Source organism: Acanthochromis polyacanthus, chromosome 10 (assembly GCF_021347895.1).
Source record: "Acanthochromis polyacanthus isolate Apoly-LR-REF ecotype Palm Island chromosome 10, KAUST_Apoly_ChrSc, whole genome shotgun sequence".
Classification (NCBI taxonomy): Eukaryota; Metazoa; Chordata; class Actinopteri; family Pomacentridae; genus Acanthochromis; species Acanthochromis polyacanthus.
The window spans coordinates 19,746,087-19,762,236 of NC_067122.1; the positions used below are offsets into that span (position 1 = coordinate 19,746,087).

At 42.6% G+C, this 16,150-nt stretch overlaps 1 protein-coding gene across 12 annotated transcripts in view; it reads right to left on the minus strand.

The window, feature by feature from the left end:
• The window catches only part of LOC110967045 (protocadherin alpha-C2-like), a 112,795-nt gene that overhangs the window by 18,989 nt on the left and 77,656 nt on the right, over nt 1-16,150 (minus strand). The window contains exon 1 of one of the 12 annotated variants that reach the window (XM_022216556.2): nt 1,803-4,872. The exons of the other annotated variants lie outside the window; for them this stretch is intronic. Within the exon in view, the coding sequence (XP_022072248.2) occupies nt 1,803-4,346 (2,544 nt within the window). The 5' untranslated portion in view covers nt 4,347-4,872. Of the gene's footprint in view, nt 1-1,802; nt 4,873-16,150 lie in introns of those variants that run through there. 12 annotated transcript variants of the gene reach the window in all.

Genomic DNA, 16,150 nt, shown 5'->3' on the forward strand with positions numbered 1-16,150 from the left:
CCATACACACATTAGATACAAGCATCTGGAACCTAAACATGTCCGCAGTCTATCGTGGGCTACTCCTAAGGGAAGACAGACACACAAAACTAGAATATTACCATTTCACACGATAAATGTAAACAAACACAGAGTACAAAAAATAGAATAAATTAAAGAATGAGAAAGTAATGCATTTTGTTTCATCATTAAAAAGCAAAAAAAAAATGGAGATAGAAAAAAAGATTCCCAAGTGTTTTTAGCGTATTAATTTAATTACCCGACAGTACATTGTAAAAAAAAAACAAAAACGAAAGCTTGTTTGGTCAACGATTTTCTCTCCTTTTCCTTCATTCTTCCCTCTCCCCCTGAGTGAGCACTCCTCGCATGGATACAGAGCTCACACCTCCGCCATCAACACTGTGGCCAATCACCTTTTATCCCCCGCCTCATCGGTGCAGAGGCAGCCAATCCACACACAGTGCTGAAAAACACATCCCTGCCATTTAATTACATAGCAGGAACAAACATGACTGGCATTTAATGAGGAACATGTCAACCGAAAACTGAATAATCACCTAAACATTTCTTGATTCTTCTTTTTTATCACTTATTTTCTTTTGCATTGCTTTCTGCACTGCACAGATGGACTGACAGAGGAGGCGCTGGGGCAAAAACGATTATCAGAAAACAAATACTGTCTCTTTTATCCTATTTATACTGTCTAACCGTAACTACAATGATGCAAACAACGCTGTGTATTTTGTTATCAACCTTTTACATGAGGAATACCATGAAACCATGAAATGAAGCTCTAATCTAAATGAAACTCACATACAGTCTCTGTCTTATTTCTGCCTTCTTCACCGATTCCCAAAGTCTGGCTTACTGTTCAGCACCACAGAGGTACGTGACCAGAAGAAGATATTTTGGTGCAGTGGGACTGGTGGTCCTTGTGGCTGGCAAAGCTGCACACTTTCCCAGAATTTCTATCGCTTTAACTATAGAGATGACCAGCCAATGCCCTCTGGAGTGACTGGACTTGAATATTGTGGCACACAGTCCAACGCAGACAAATAGCACAGGCTGTGTGGGGTCATAGGTGAAGAAGCTCCAGAAATCTACTAGATTATTTTAAAAAGAAAATAGTAGCAGGGAGCAGTAAAAGAACAAGAAAAGGGCAGATTGCTCTACCTGCTATATCCTCCTTAATTTGGAGGACAAACAAACTAATCATCTTACACCCTGAAGCGCCAAAAATGGGGTCTTTTGGCAAGTGTAGGTCACACACAAAACTCTATCACATTACAGTGTGCTCAAACTCAAATACACAATCCAGAGAAGCTACCCACATGTATGCCATAGACCCGAAGATAAATGATAAACATTGTGAGGGTCATAACTAAAATATATATATGCATTTCTTTATCCTGATAGACACAAATCATAAAAGCTAGTTTAAGAGAACTTAAAGAGCTTAGCAAATCCTGAGAGTGGCACACAAATGTTACCATTCCCCTCCCGACTCCCAAAGAGCAGAATAAGTGCTCCTATGCCACTTCTGTACAAGGAAAACAAAGTGGAAAAGCAGCAATAAAACATAATTTTTGAAACATCACACGGCGGAAGAACAGATCAAAGGCTTCAACAGCTCCACAGCTGTAAATGTCAACTGCAATCTTACCGCAAGAACACCGCCCTAGAGCAAAGCCTGAACGATAACTCTCTAAGAATTTTCCTTTTATGGCTTGGGCTTTGTGAGTCATTTATTGTTGTGAGGCAATTTCAAACAACAAGCACCAGAGATCACAGCTGACACACACCTGAATGGCAGTTGCATCTGGCATACTGAGACGGCGTACAAATATCTGGCTCTGCCCACTGTGGCTGGTGACGTAGCCTGAGCCCCAGGTGCCACTGTGAGGCCGTCCAGTGTTGTAGAACATAAAAGTGTCACTTCCTGATGTGGCGGTCAGGCATGTCTTGTAACAGTACGTTTTGGTCAAAGACCCATTTCCCCGCACTTCAATATAATGCGGTTCTACTTTCAGGTCACGGCGCAGGGCCACGTTGTTGTTGGGCTGCCCTCCTCCTCCACCTGCAGCTCTTCCTCCACCGCCACCTGCTGAGGTGCCCCCCTCTGGCACATTCTTCTTGGACACACAACACGGGGAGCAGGAACCAGGCTGGGTGCAGTAAGCATGGCAACGCACAATGGCCAGCACAAAGACAGTGACCAGAAATACAAAGGTTGTGGCACTCAGGGCAATGATGAGGTAGAGAGTCACATTGGAGAACATTAGAGGGCTGTTGGGTCTGATGATGCGTTTGGGATCTGGGGTTAGTTTTGGAGGCAGCTCCATCACATGTACATAGATGGTGGCGGTGGAGGAGAGTGGCGGGAGTCCGTTATCACGCACCAGGACACTAAGAACGAAGGAGGTGGAGTTATCTTCAATCACACGCCTTGTGGTGCGGATCTCACCTGTGTACTCATGCACCTTGAACAGATCGAGGTCCGTGTTGGGCTGCTCCAAGGCATAAAGCAGCCAAGCATTCTGCCCTGCATCGCCGTCCCATGCCATAACTTTGCTAACCAACACTCCTGCTTCTGCATTTTTCATGAGTGTCTCTGTGGTGCGACTCCCATTGGCGGGTGGGTAGACTATTTTGGGCATATGATCATTCTGATCCATAATGTAAACATACACTGTGGCCACACGGCTAAGAGGTGGCACACCGTTGTCCTGGGCTTTAACCTGAAAGTGAAACTCTCGCAGCTTCTCAAAGTCGAAGGCTCGCAGGGCATAGGCCTCACCTATGTCTGGTTTGATGTTGACATAGCTGGCCACAGGGATACCGTGGTTGTTATCATTGAGGACAGTATAGGTGATGCGTGCATTTTCTCCAGCATCAGCATCTGTGGCCTTGACAACACAGAGAGATGCACCCGGAGCATTGTTCTCTGTAATATAAACTGTATATGATGTCTGTTCAAAGCGAGGTGGGTTATCGTTAACATCAGCAACGTCCACTTTAAAGGTCATTTGAGATGACAGGGGCGGGGTGCCTCCATCCACAGCGTTGACTGTGACATTGTAGGATGAGATGGCTTCTCGGTCCAGGAAAGCCGATGTGACAATGGTGTAGTGGTTTCGGAAGGACTTGATCTTAAAAGGCAGTTGGGGCATGATCTCTAGGGTTACTTGTTTGTTTGGTCCAGAGTCACGGTCATTTACACTGATCAATGCTACCACTGTATCAGCCCGGGCATCTTCACGCACAGGGCTGGAGAGTGAAGACAGTACAATGTCAGGAATGTTGTCATTGACATCCAAAACTTCTACTACTACTTTACAGTGTACTGCCACAGCGGCTGGGCCCTTGTCCATTGCTTGTATGTACATTTCATATGTGTTTGTCTCCTCATAGTCTATATTGTTTTTCACTCTGATTTCCCCAGTGTCTGTGTCCATAGAAAACATCTGTCTGACTCTCTCTGGTGTGTAACTGCTGAAAGAGTAAAAAACTTCTCCATTTGGTCCCTCATCAGGATCCGTTGCATTTAACTTGATCACAAGTGCACCTTTTGGAGAGTTTTCTGACAGTTTCACTTTGTACACAGAACTGTCAAACGCAGGCACATTGTCATTGGCATCAAGGATACGGACATTGATTTTGGCCGTGCCAGTTCGCTGTGGGGTGCCTCCATCCATAGCTGTCAGGATGAGCTGATGAGAGGGCACCAGCTCCCGGTCAAAGGGCTTTTTGAGAATGAGCTCGATGTGCTTATTATTGGAAAAGGGTTTAATGGAGTCCAGGGTGAGGTGGTCGTTTGGGCTGAGTCTGTACTGCTTCATGGAGTTGGAGCCGTCGTCTGCATCCTGAGCTCCCTCGATGTGAAACCGCGAGCCGGTGAGCGCGGACTCTGACACCTCAAGCTGATATTCATCTCGAGGGAACTGTGGCGCGTTATCGTTCACGTCCAAAATCTCCACCTCCACGTTGTGCACCTCCAGCGGATTCTCTAATACCACCTCCAGGTTGCGCGAACAGGTGCCACTGAATTCACAAACTGTCTCTCGGTCAATGCGGTCACTCACCACCAGCTTCCCGGTTTTGTGATTAATGGTGAAATATCTCCGTCCGCTGTCCGATGTGATTCTGATGCGTCGGGTGGAAAGTTTTCTCAGATCCAGACCCAAATCTCGGACAATGTCACCGACCAGAGCCCCGTTCTCCAGCTCCTCCGGAATGGAGTATCGAATTTGTGCATTTGTAAGGCCACTGAGGACTAATAGAACCAAATACAAAGAAAAAGGCACATTATCCTTTACACTGTAACAGCATCGCGCCGTCACAGCCATCGCAGGCAGGCAGAATTTGCAGACGGGTTGGAGAAATCTTCCCGTCTTTTCAGCTTGCTATGGGTCCCCACCCGCCTCATTAAAAACGAGGGAATAGTCCGTGCATAACTCCGACTATGTGCAGGATAAACACCGCATCCTCTCCGGTGCCTGCGTAAAGGAAAAAAACTCCTGTGCATCCATGTTTTCCTTTGTCTGTCTGGGTAATGTTTTTTTTCCTTTTCTTTTTTTAAAATTAATCTATCCCCTTAGCAAGGCTGACTCCTTTCACTGATGCTGCCTATTGGTTCATCTCTCTCTCTCTCTCTCTCGCTGCGATGTGGCGATGCTGTCTGTGGGCAAAATGGGAGGGAGAGCCTCTCGCTCAAACGATGCAGGCTGCATTTCAGCACCTCCGATGAAATGATCGAACACCAGCTAATACAATTAAAACCCCGAAAGACCAAACCGCTGGAGTTTTATCGATGCATCTTTTCTACAAATCTGCGCGCCGTATGGAGTTGCCAGTGACATCTGTGCGCTGATTTTGGGGGAATTGGCTCAGTCGTTTTTCCTTTTTTTTTTTGTCAGTGCCACCGCCCTTTTTATTGTGCGCTGGGAAACTGATCTATGAACCAGCTTCCCGATTAGACTTCCTCACTGATGCAAAACCATAATCACTCCTGGATGCTGTAGCCAAACTGAAACCCTATGCAGACTATATTTTGGAATTAAAAAGAAACTGATGAATTGCCCAAGAGCGCATGTGAATTTGGGTTTGTATGGAGACTCTCCATGTAAAAATGCGCACAATAGAAACTCATACATGTTTATAATGTGCCCAGTTTTTCCACATCAAAACAAAGATGCAGGGGGATAAGAGGAGGTGACAGGAGGATTGAGTCGCAGTGTGGGGAGCGTGTGCGCCCCCTCCCCTTTTTAACACCAGCACCAGACTGATCTGACCTTGTGTCTGCTTCTGTCAGCGCAAATACATTTCCTGTTCCTTCGTGATCACTCTGCCCCTACAGTGACAGCTGATGATGTTTTGCACTTCAACTCGCAGTGGAACATTGGTGCCGAAGAGCACCCTTTTTGCGCTTCAGGTTCATTCGCGCGTAAAAACACAAAGCCCATGATGTCATGAAGCTGTTCACTGGTGACGACGCGAACCGGGTCACAAACAAGTTGCTCCAGATGTGACCCCGTTCCACGCAAATTGTTTTAGAGTAACCACATCGGTCGTATTTGCTTCAGCACTTCCACAGAGCAACACGCTGGAAGGATATTTGCAAACATACGCTGCTTCCCTCGGCTGCCAGCATTCCATCCTTAATTAATAACTCCACATAGTATAAGTCACCGAAGCCTACAGCTACCAAACCACAATTATCTGTACAGCGAAGATCGACATCAAAGCTGTGCTGCAGTTGATGTGATCTATAACAGCTCTTCAAACAAGTGGCCTTGTAAAGCCCTGAATCCTCTTGGTTCACTGGGTCAAAGTGAGCATATATACCGCCCACATCATCTTTTTTTCCCTCCCCTTTCCATGGTGCTTCGCCACTCTCACCCACGCCCGGTCTGCCCACGGCGATGACAAGCGTTTGGCATCCCAGAAGTCTGGGAGAAGATAGTGACTCACTCGGGTGTGCTGCTAGTAGATGGGTAGATAGAGAGCGACTCTTCACACTTCAAAGCAACGAGGAGGAGGTGGCAAAAGTGGGGAGTTGGACACGCAGCTAAATGAAAAACAAACTCAAACTTTACAAAGAATACATAGAGTAGCTTAGTAGCCTGCATATAAAATAAGTTATGTGTACAATAAAGTAGTACACAAAAATCCTAACAACAAAGTGCACATAATATCCTTATCACTAAAAATATTGACGTAAAACTTGTACCTATTTTGCCTTTGTTTCTACCTATTGGGAGATACTACAGGTGAAAAGGGTACAAATTTGAAGCAAACAGATATTACAAATTTTTCCAGTTTACATGCAAATAAGTCAGTATTTATCTAAAGGTGCCCTAATTTACATGAACTTTATGACCATAAATCTGAAAACTTGATAAGGATTGCCTCAAACGTCTTGTTTTATTATGATGATATATTGAAGTCAAAGGTTTTTACACTGGGGATTTTGGATATTTGTTTTAATGAATCCATTAAACAAACAAACAAAAAAATACTGTCTAAAGCCAGGAAAAAAATCTCCATGTTGGAAGGAATAAAATGTTCGCTAAACTAGACAGCCAGAATAAACAAATCTCTCTGTAAAAAACTTTACATTTAAATTATTTTGAGAAAATAGCATTGAAATACGTAAAATATAATAAAAATCTACAGATGCAATTAGACAAACTGCAGTAATGTACACATTAATTTATATAGTTATTTCTCTATTATTTTGAAAGAAGACATGTTTTATTTTTCAAAATCTCAAAACTGACCTGTGTATTAAAAGGAAAAACAATGACTTCAACTACACCACAGGGTCTCTTCACATTGTTTCTCTGAACAAGAGGCTAACAGTCTCAGAGGGAACGCCATGTACAATCTGCCGCACAAACCGTGACATTTAGCTGATTTTTCCGGTGGGACGATTGAACCTCCATGTTTGGCAATGATACAAACATGAAGACAGGCAATGCTTATCTCATCAGCAACAAACACAGAGCTGGATTACACCTAACCTTTGCACCTGTCTCTCTCATTCTCCTCTTCACTCCCTCTTCCAGTGTGTTTCATAGATTATCTTGCTCTCTAATACCTGTACCTGTTTCAAATACACCCATCTGTTTGGTGTTAATTGCACACCTCTGAGCTGTATTTCTTTTTCATTCGTCACTCAAGGGTGCTGGAGATAAAGTTATCAACAATATCCCACTTGCAGACAGATGCCTTTCATGCATCAGTAAATACAGTACTGATTTCAAGGTACTAATTGGCTAATTGGTGTGTATTTTTTTTTACTGTATTTGTCTCTTAAAAAAGACTGTTAGAACATCTCTTCTCTTTCACCCGTCCTTGACATTTTATCCTCAGTCCTTAAATATTTCTCCCTTTCCCCAATCTCTGGTCTGAAGTGTCTCCAGCTGTGTCTCTGTCAGAACAGTCGCTGTTCCAGCTGAGGGCTGGCTGATGGGCATACTGGGGTCTTAAGTGGAAACACAACAGCTCATGTCATTTGTAGACTGAAACAGGGGGTGAGAAAAAGACAGTAGCTTTACTCATGCAGGAATATGACAAATATGATTAAGAAAGATAGTTCAGATTTTAAAAATTCAATTCCCTTTGTTCATTCTCCCTGCCAGAATATTAACATCCCCCATTGCATCAATTATGCAAGATGGCCACTATATTAATAACGTTCTCTTCAACCTCATTAATACTGTAAGCGGCCACTCTAAAAGCCATTCATATTACTTCCCCTAAGACTCTTTTCTGTGGAATTCCCCGTTTTAGTGAGTCAGATTACAACAGAGATCCAGAGAAAAATGGGTCACAGCTGGGCTATCATGAAGCATGACTCCTATCACTACCTCAGTCAACACATAGACAGAAGCAGCCACGCAAACTTAAAGGGCATTTAAGCCTGTAGGCATACAGGCAGTGTAAAACATAACTATAAAAATACATAAATGCTATCTAAGGACAAATTTGCTTTGTCTGAATGAATGTCAGACCATCTTTTGCTGTTGTTCCCTCTCATTTTTAAATGTCAGAGAAGAGTCAAGATCAGCCTAGACCTTTGATAAAAAGATAGAGACTGTAGGGGAAAAAAAGGAGCTTGCAGGCTTTTAGAGGTTGCACAGACTACACCTGCTGGTTAACACATAAAGTTTATTAAGAGCTGCATTCAGAGAGAGAAGGGCATTTTTCCCCCCACTTCCATAATCAACAACTCTTGACCCAAAGTATTCAAATCCACGCTATGCTTGTCAAAATCTTTTATCATAAAGCTTTATTTTCTCTGTGCAAGGTGACAGCAGTCGTATTTTATTCTCGATCACACTAGTAATGGCATAATGACATGCGGCACAAATATTATTTTCATTTTTCTTCATGCTACTTCACAGAGAAGGTGAGGGAAAAAATAGACTAGATGCCTGCTGGCTGTCATGCTGATTTTAAAAAAAGATGCACTGAAGTAAAGAAACTGACAAACAGCCCCTTTTAGAAGGGACAGCAGAAACAGAATCCTAAAAAAAATTGTCTCACAAAATTAAGTGCTTTAAAATACTGAGGCTATATCTAGTGGGTGTGGTCCTGGAAGTATGAAATTAAGCTATATGTCCTTGATACAGCTCCTGAGTGTAATATTTTAATCACATCACCAGTACTTCTAATGCTTCATTAGGGGTTCTTCATGCTGTCCATTTGTTATCTGCTCTAAATATTATTACAGTATATTAGTATATTATTTAGGATATACTGTACAGACATGCATGGCAGCAAAAGAGTGTTTTTAGGATAAAGCTCACAGTTGATGTTAGGAATTAGGCCTCAGTCAAAAAAACAGAAACAAAGGTTAAAAGTCAATGCCAATTAAACTGCAAAATTAAATCCTACAGTGAGTGGGAGAGGCAGCCTTGGCAGAAGGGAACTGAGGTGAGAGAGACAGTGAAATTGGTCCCTCTGTTGGAATAAATTGGTAGTACAAGGATCGGACACGTGACCATCACCCCACTGCCCATCTACACAGGCTTTCTCATTAAGCCAAAGCACTAAAGCATAATCCCATCTGTGTGTGTGTGTGTGTGTGTGTGTGTGTGTGTGTGTGTGTGTGTGTGTGTGTGTGTGTGTGTGTGTGTTCGGGAGAGACAGAGAGAGAAGGAGGGAGGGAGGGAGGGAGGGCACAGACGTCAGTGGCAGTCTGCAGTGGCAGTCATTTTCTTTATCATTTCCAGTACAATGACCGCAATGGATAAAGCAGGACATAAAGACAAGGCACCCTCCAGAGGTGAGACAAGATAGAGCACTCCAGAGAACGCTCATGGTAGCATCTACAGTGTCTGTATTTGGTACAAGGACAAGCTGTATGTACATTTATCAACCTAAACCTATATATTTACAAAGCATCTCTAAGATACACACCACGCCCACGTTAAATTAGGATTTTAGTGCAGAATGTCACATCGAAAATGCCAGCTGAATTCACATTCTGTGTCTGAAGCCATTTCTAACATAACTAGAACAGAAAAAAACCCTCCGCCACAAATAAGGTAATACAATCTGTCCTAGATTTTTTTTTGCCTCTTAAAAAATATGAAAATCAGAAGAAAAATAGTTACAAAATACAAAAGACTAATGCAGACACAATTGCATTAGGAAAAAGAGATTGGTGAGTGGTGTTGTTTACATATTGTTTTATCACACTATGGCAGAGCTGTGCTTTCATACCTTCTTCTATTCACACTTCTCTACACACAAGAACTTTTCGATTTTAAATTCTCCAAAACAAGAGTCTCCTGGTAACCACAATCCTTTTACCCAGGTGGACACATTAAGCTGCTGGAGAAGGCATTCTCTGGGTATGTTTGTGTTGATCCCTTGTGTACCTTTCTTTCAAAAATAAAGGATATGAGAGAACTAAAAGTAGTACAAATCCCTCCCCGTGGGACCCTGCAAGGGTTAAACAGTTCCTTGGTTGTCCTGATCCAGCCTGTGCATAAATCAAACAGATTCTTGTTGTGGCACCGAACAAAGCTATCAGGAAATGCAGGCAGGCTTTGGATACTTCCCTCTTAGGATGCCCTGGCTTTGTATCCTTGCCGGATGGGAGAGGATGGGACCCGTGGTTCTGAGCATGACAAAGCTAATCTAACGAGTGCGAACAACATCCAAATGCCACTAAGAGGGAGCATGGATGTAGGACGGGTTGGTGGAGGTGGGGGAGTAGGGGAGGGGTGGTGATAAGTTCTTCTTTTTATCTGTGACCAATTGTAAGCCTGTGATGTTCTCACTCAGCTGCAGGGCATGCATTTAATGTGTTTTTTTCTGTCCATCTCATCCTTACCAAGTCCCGTTTTCTCACTATCTCACGCTCAAGGCTTGAGTCTCTGCTGCTGTATTTGGGACTTCTTTTAAAACCACTTCCAATTTTGAAAGAGATTTTCTCATCTCATGCAGTTCTTCCCTCGTTTGCACTGCTCACTTTATGTACCCTTTTACTGACTAGTCATTTCTGCTGAGGATGCTGCACATCTTTGGTCTGCATCTTTCCCTTTGTCTCTCCCTCCATCTTTCCTCCCTCCCTTTGTGTCCACCGTTTCCTTCTTGCGTGCATCGATGGAGCACATGCTGGGATGGATGTCTGGGTGGGGGGCGGGTACATGCTGGCAGCTCCCTGGAAACAGACTAGTTCATCATTTCATTAAGGCTCAAAACAGTCTCCATGGTAACCACAGATAGCAGCACTAACCTCACTCTCACACAAAGGACACACCCTTGTAAAGGAGAAAAACAGGAAGTGCTGCAAAAGATGTGTGCATGTCAGACAGAGATAAATAGAAAAAGGACAATGCATAAATCTTATGTTGGCCATTCTGCTGATCTGTCACTGGTGTAGTGTTACAACAAAGAGGTGAGGACATTTCTATGTCATGCCATCTGTGTACTCCACCAAAATGACTTGCAGTGAAAGCCTCTGCAATCTATGAACTGTGAAGCACTAAGCTGCGGGCTCCAGTGAAGATAATGTACTGTACAATCAATAATTTAATGCATTTTGCAGCACCTGGGGAGGCAGGAAGTAGAAGCTTTTATCGGATACACATTCTGCACCCATAAGTCATCATTTTAGACATACTGACGTAACGCAATAGCTCTCTCATTGGACATTTTCATGAACATGCTTCCATACAACACCCACAGTGGGAGATTTCTGTCATGTGCATCTTGTGACGCCATGAAAAATATCCTACACACGCGCGCGCGCGCACACACACACACACACACACGCACGGTATTCTGATATATGCACAGATAAGAACATGCTCATCCTCCCCGGCTTTCCGCCCCACCCGGCCCTATTTTCGCCGTGATTGACACGAGGTGTTGTCGGCCCCGCCCAGCCGCAGAGCTGAGCGGAGCTGATACCTCGATCGGTACTGAAGCTCCCTGCTGCTGCTGCAGCAACGACTAGCGGAAAATTACCTGCCCCTCCCCCCTCCTCTCCTCGCTCACACACATCCACAGAGAGCTGCAGCATACAGAATACAGAACGCACACTGAACCACTTTTACGCAGAGAGACAGCTCCGGGCATTGTTTAGGAACCACAGTATGGAGCGCTTATGAGTGCAGCGCCTGGCAAAGACCGGTGCGGTTACCGACGGCAGGTTCAGTCAGATGGCGCATGTGGCCGTGTTCAAATCACACGCTGACCCACTTATGAGCCGCACTGAGCCCGTTCTCGTTGCCTGCGATAATCGAAATCTGTTTGAAAGAGCAGAAAGCCGCGGTTCAGTCCCTTTTCCCACTGAGCCAAACAGAACGAGCTGAGTTTTGACAGTTCAGGCCACGCTTGTTTGTGCTGAACCACTCCCTGAAATGAGGTCATACCGTCTGAGTGACTCTAAGCGTCTCAGATCCGCAGCAACACAGTGCTGGCCACTGGCCTACCTACTGAGCTCCAGCCACATCATTTGAACACATTCCAGCTGTTGTTATTACTGCTAACATTAAATGACTGCGCATAATACGCCAGATTTAACCAACGACAAATACAATGTCAACAGAGCACACAAGACGCTTCTGTGCTGTACTTGACAGGAGCAGATCAGGGCTTTGTACACACATTAAGGATGGTAATGAAAATATATTAAGTCGTGTTTACAGCGCTCTGATGCTCATGGCACACATGTCTGCAGAAATGGACGCTAATTCCCTGCTAGTTCTCTCAGCTGCTCCCCTTCTCGTGGAGTGAGAAGGATAGGGGGAGGGGAAGGAGATGTGGCAGCACACAGGAGGAGAAAGACGAAAAGGATCGGGAGTGAAACCAATGTACATGTTTCGATATTGCAGTACAGAAGATGGTATAGGCAAGGAATAGGAATAACAATAAAAACGGACAACGAGCAGATTTAAAAAGCATCAATGCAAGCTTAGAAGGATGTGAGGATGTCATTTACAAAAACACTGATCTGTTAGACTGTTGAATTTTCGAGCAGAGAATATCCAATGAACAAAAATTTGTATATTGCATCTCTTTTGACAACCCAGTCTCACATCAAATTGTGACATAGTCACGTTTGTCCACGATGCAAAACGTTACAATCTCACAATTTGGCCCTGAAAATTGTGAGATGCTCACGTTTTTTCCCCCAATTCTTTTGTATTGGTCTGACGAAGGGTCATGTGACTGCTTGCTGCAGGCTTCTCAAAATGAAAACATGGCGGCTATTCCTTTTATTTTCCGTGGAAAATGCATTATTTTAAGATAGTTTGGACAGAAAAAAACATTTTGAAGACATTTTTAGTGAGAAATATATATAATACTTTCACATTATCCATTCAGTTATTGGAAATGATCTGTGGTTTGGTTTGTTTTTACGCTGAATTTCACTTCACGGCATTAAATTGTGACAGTGTCACATTTTGTGCGTTATGTTGGTTGATTAGGACGCTGCCAAAAACGAAAACAAGCGGTGTGTTTATTTTTGTATTGTTGCATTGTGTAATTTTTGAGTTGTTAAATCATTTATGTAACTCTTGGTGATTACTGCTAGTTACTGAGATGTCTTCCCCGGCCTTTCATCAGTTGACGCGCTTCGCTCCCTTGTTAACAAGTTGCATTTCAATGATCCACAAGTCTCTCGTTGTCAATGCAAACAACCGTATTTATTTCCATGAACGTGCTTTTACCGCAATCATTTGTTGAGCTCATCCATACACCAGTCAGCGCACAGCGATCTAAAAACTTTATTCCTGCCCACAACAAGATCCCCCTGTCTTTCTTTAGCCCGTGGAAGCGTCCATAGCAACCACCATAGCAACGGTGGGAAACGTAACAGTTCCACTCCAAGACGTGAAAGATTCATCGTAATAACAAACCAAAGATCATACACAAGAACTGAACGAATATTGTGAAATTAAAATGTATATATTTTTGGTGTCGCTGTAATGCCTGAGGCTTTGCTGCTGTCCGCTTTCTGACCGTGGTCGGCAAAATACAGGGGAGAACTACGTGCAGAACCTGCTGCACCTTTCTTCTTCGGTGGTGTCTGTGTAAAACAATGTCCAACATGCAAACAGCACACCTAGCGCCATGAAGCACAAAATGCAGGTGTAAATCAATGACATCTTACAATTACAATGTCCTGTCTTTTAACTAATAAAGACACATATATAAAGAACTTTACATCAGTTTGTTTGTTTTATTAAGATCCCCTATTAGCTTTTGCAAAGCAGCAGCTATTCTTCCTGGGGTCTTCATAATTTCATTTGTGACAACACCAAAAAGCAACATGTACACAAAATACATACAAATCAAATTACAAAATACATAAACAATACATACAAAAATACACGTATACAATACAAATAACATACATATACTAAACCTGTCCTAACCAAAAGCATACAACACATAATACTCCCACCTTGAATTATAAAAATAAAATGTTCTTCTTCAAAGATATCATGACCTAATAGTAATAATTAAAGAATAATCTACCTCAGAAACCAACCATAACATAAATCACATAAACAGTGACATTACAGTCACTACATTTAAGTTTAAGATTTAATTTAATGAATTATTGTATTTTACAAATTTCTATTCCCAAGCAACCCACTAAATTAATAACTAAAATGTTGTGCTACGTAATGCTCTTTTAGTTTTATTTTAAAGTTTTCAATATTCCCCGTTTTTGAGAAAATCCGGATGTTATCGCTCGCTCCCGACAAAAGCATCAGTTTTTTAAAATATTTTGGATTTCGATTAATTAGACAATGAACAAATTGACGTAATTTCCTGGTGGGTGTGTTTATGCAGCCTATTAAATACTTTTTTCCCCATGAAATAAAGTACAATCCATACATCATGGTCCGGTGTTCATTGTTTGTTTTGTTCACTGACATAGTGCAATAAAGTTTTGTTTTTAAACCATCCAGTACCATAATGAATATTGAATGAATATGGCATCTCGTTTACATCTCTAATTAAGGAGCAAGAAATTTACTGACATTGATTTATGATTCAAGACAAGCAGAGGACACATTGTGTGCCCCTTTAATGTCCAAAAGGCCAATTAAGGTCAAAATCTCACAAATACTTTGACCAATTTGGACCAACCTGCACATGCTTGATATTGGGTCCTAAAGCAATACTGGTGTGCGTTTTCAGACCACCAGGACTTACAACGGCAAAATAGGAGCAAAGAAGACAATGGAACAGGGGCCTTTGTTAAAATGAATGAGAAACAGTGTGAGAACATCAATCAAAGTGCACCAAAGTGCATAAAGTCATAGAACAGGGTGTGCTGAATGCTCTGGGAGCAAGTCTGCAGTGAAAACACCTTTTATGGGGTCAAGGGTCACTAAATCTGAAGACTTCAAATGAAGGAGACATTTTGTGCAACATATTAAGTATCATAAAAGTCATTCCCAGTGGAATTCAAGTCTGATATTGTGTGGGCCTGTTCAGAGCAGTCACATGAAGCACTGTATCTGTTTACAAGGGTCTAGCCCAACGGGAACCTGCTTTTTTCAGCAGTGAGGCCTGCTAGTAGTGATGAAGCCTGAGGCCTTCAAACATGTAAAAAACATTCCTGCTCGGTCATTTTTGGGTCTAGTGACACCAAATCGGACACACTCCTACTAGACCACCCCCTGACCTTGCATATTTTTTTTCAGAGTTAGCTCAAAAGGGGCCCGAGCACGGCCCTGTTTCTTACTCTACGGTTAACCCTTTAATGTCCAAATGCTTCAAAACGGGCTAAAAAGGTCAAAGTCTCACACATTCCTTAACCAATTTGGACCAAACTGCACAGGTTCTAGATATAGAGGCTAATGTGAACGCTCATGCACGTTTCAGACCTCCAGGGGCCCTGAAGAAGGAATGAGGGCCAAAAAAAAACAAAGTGCATTTTTTCAGTTCTCTATACTTCTATCCATGGTTGTGCTGTTTTCATGGAGGCACACAACTTTATATTGCAGTAAAAACAATGAGCCCAGGGGGATTTAAAATACGACTGGAGCAACTAGAAACTACTTCAGGGAGTTAATGACACACCAGCATAGCAACACAACTACAGCAACAACAAATACCACAACATCTACAGAAAAAAATATCATTACTGCTCTCCTCATTATTACAAAATATACAGACTCTTTATATATGAGGAACCATAAACACGCTAAAGACACAATAAAGTAGCCAAAAAAAAGGTAATGAATAAATTTTCACACAAACAGACCTAAGTTTTGTGTGTGTGGGCAAAGTGTTCTTTTCAGAGTCAGTCAGCGCAGCACAGTGAGGTGCACCAAAGAAAATGAATGATAAAATGATGACTAAATGCTGAGATGTTATGATGAATAAAACAAAGATTTTTCAGTGATGGAATATTCTTTTCCACTTGTACAATGACTGCAAGGAAATTGTGCTGCAACCAAACAGCAAACTCTTTGAATGAACAATAAAGGCAACATGGAAATGCAGAAAATTACAGTTTGTCAAATGTCTGCTTGAAGCTGCTTCAAAAACGAGTTAATCTCTATGGATCCCTGCGTTAAAATGTCCAAGTTTACAGCAGTCTTTTTTGCTCCTATTTTGCTGTTGTAGGTCCTGGTGGTCTGAAACCGTACACCAGTATTTG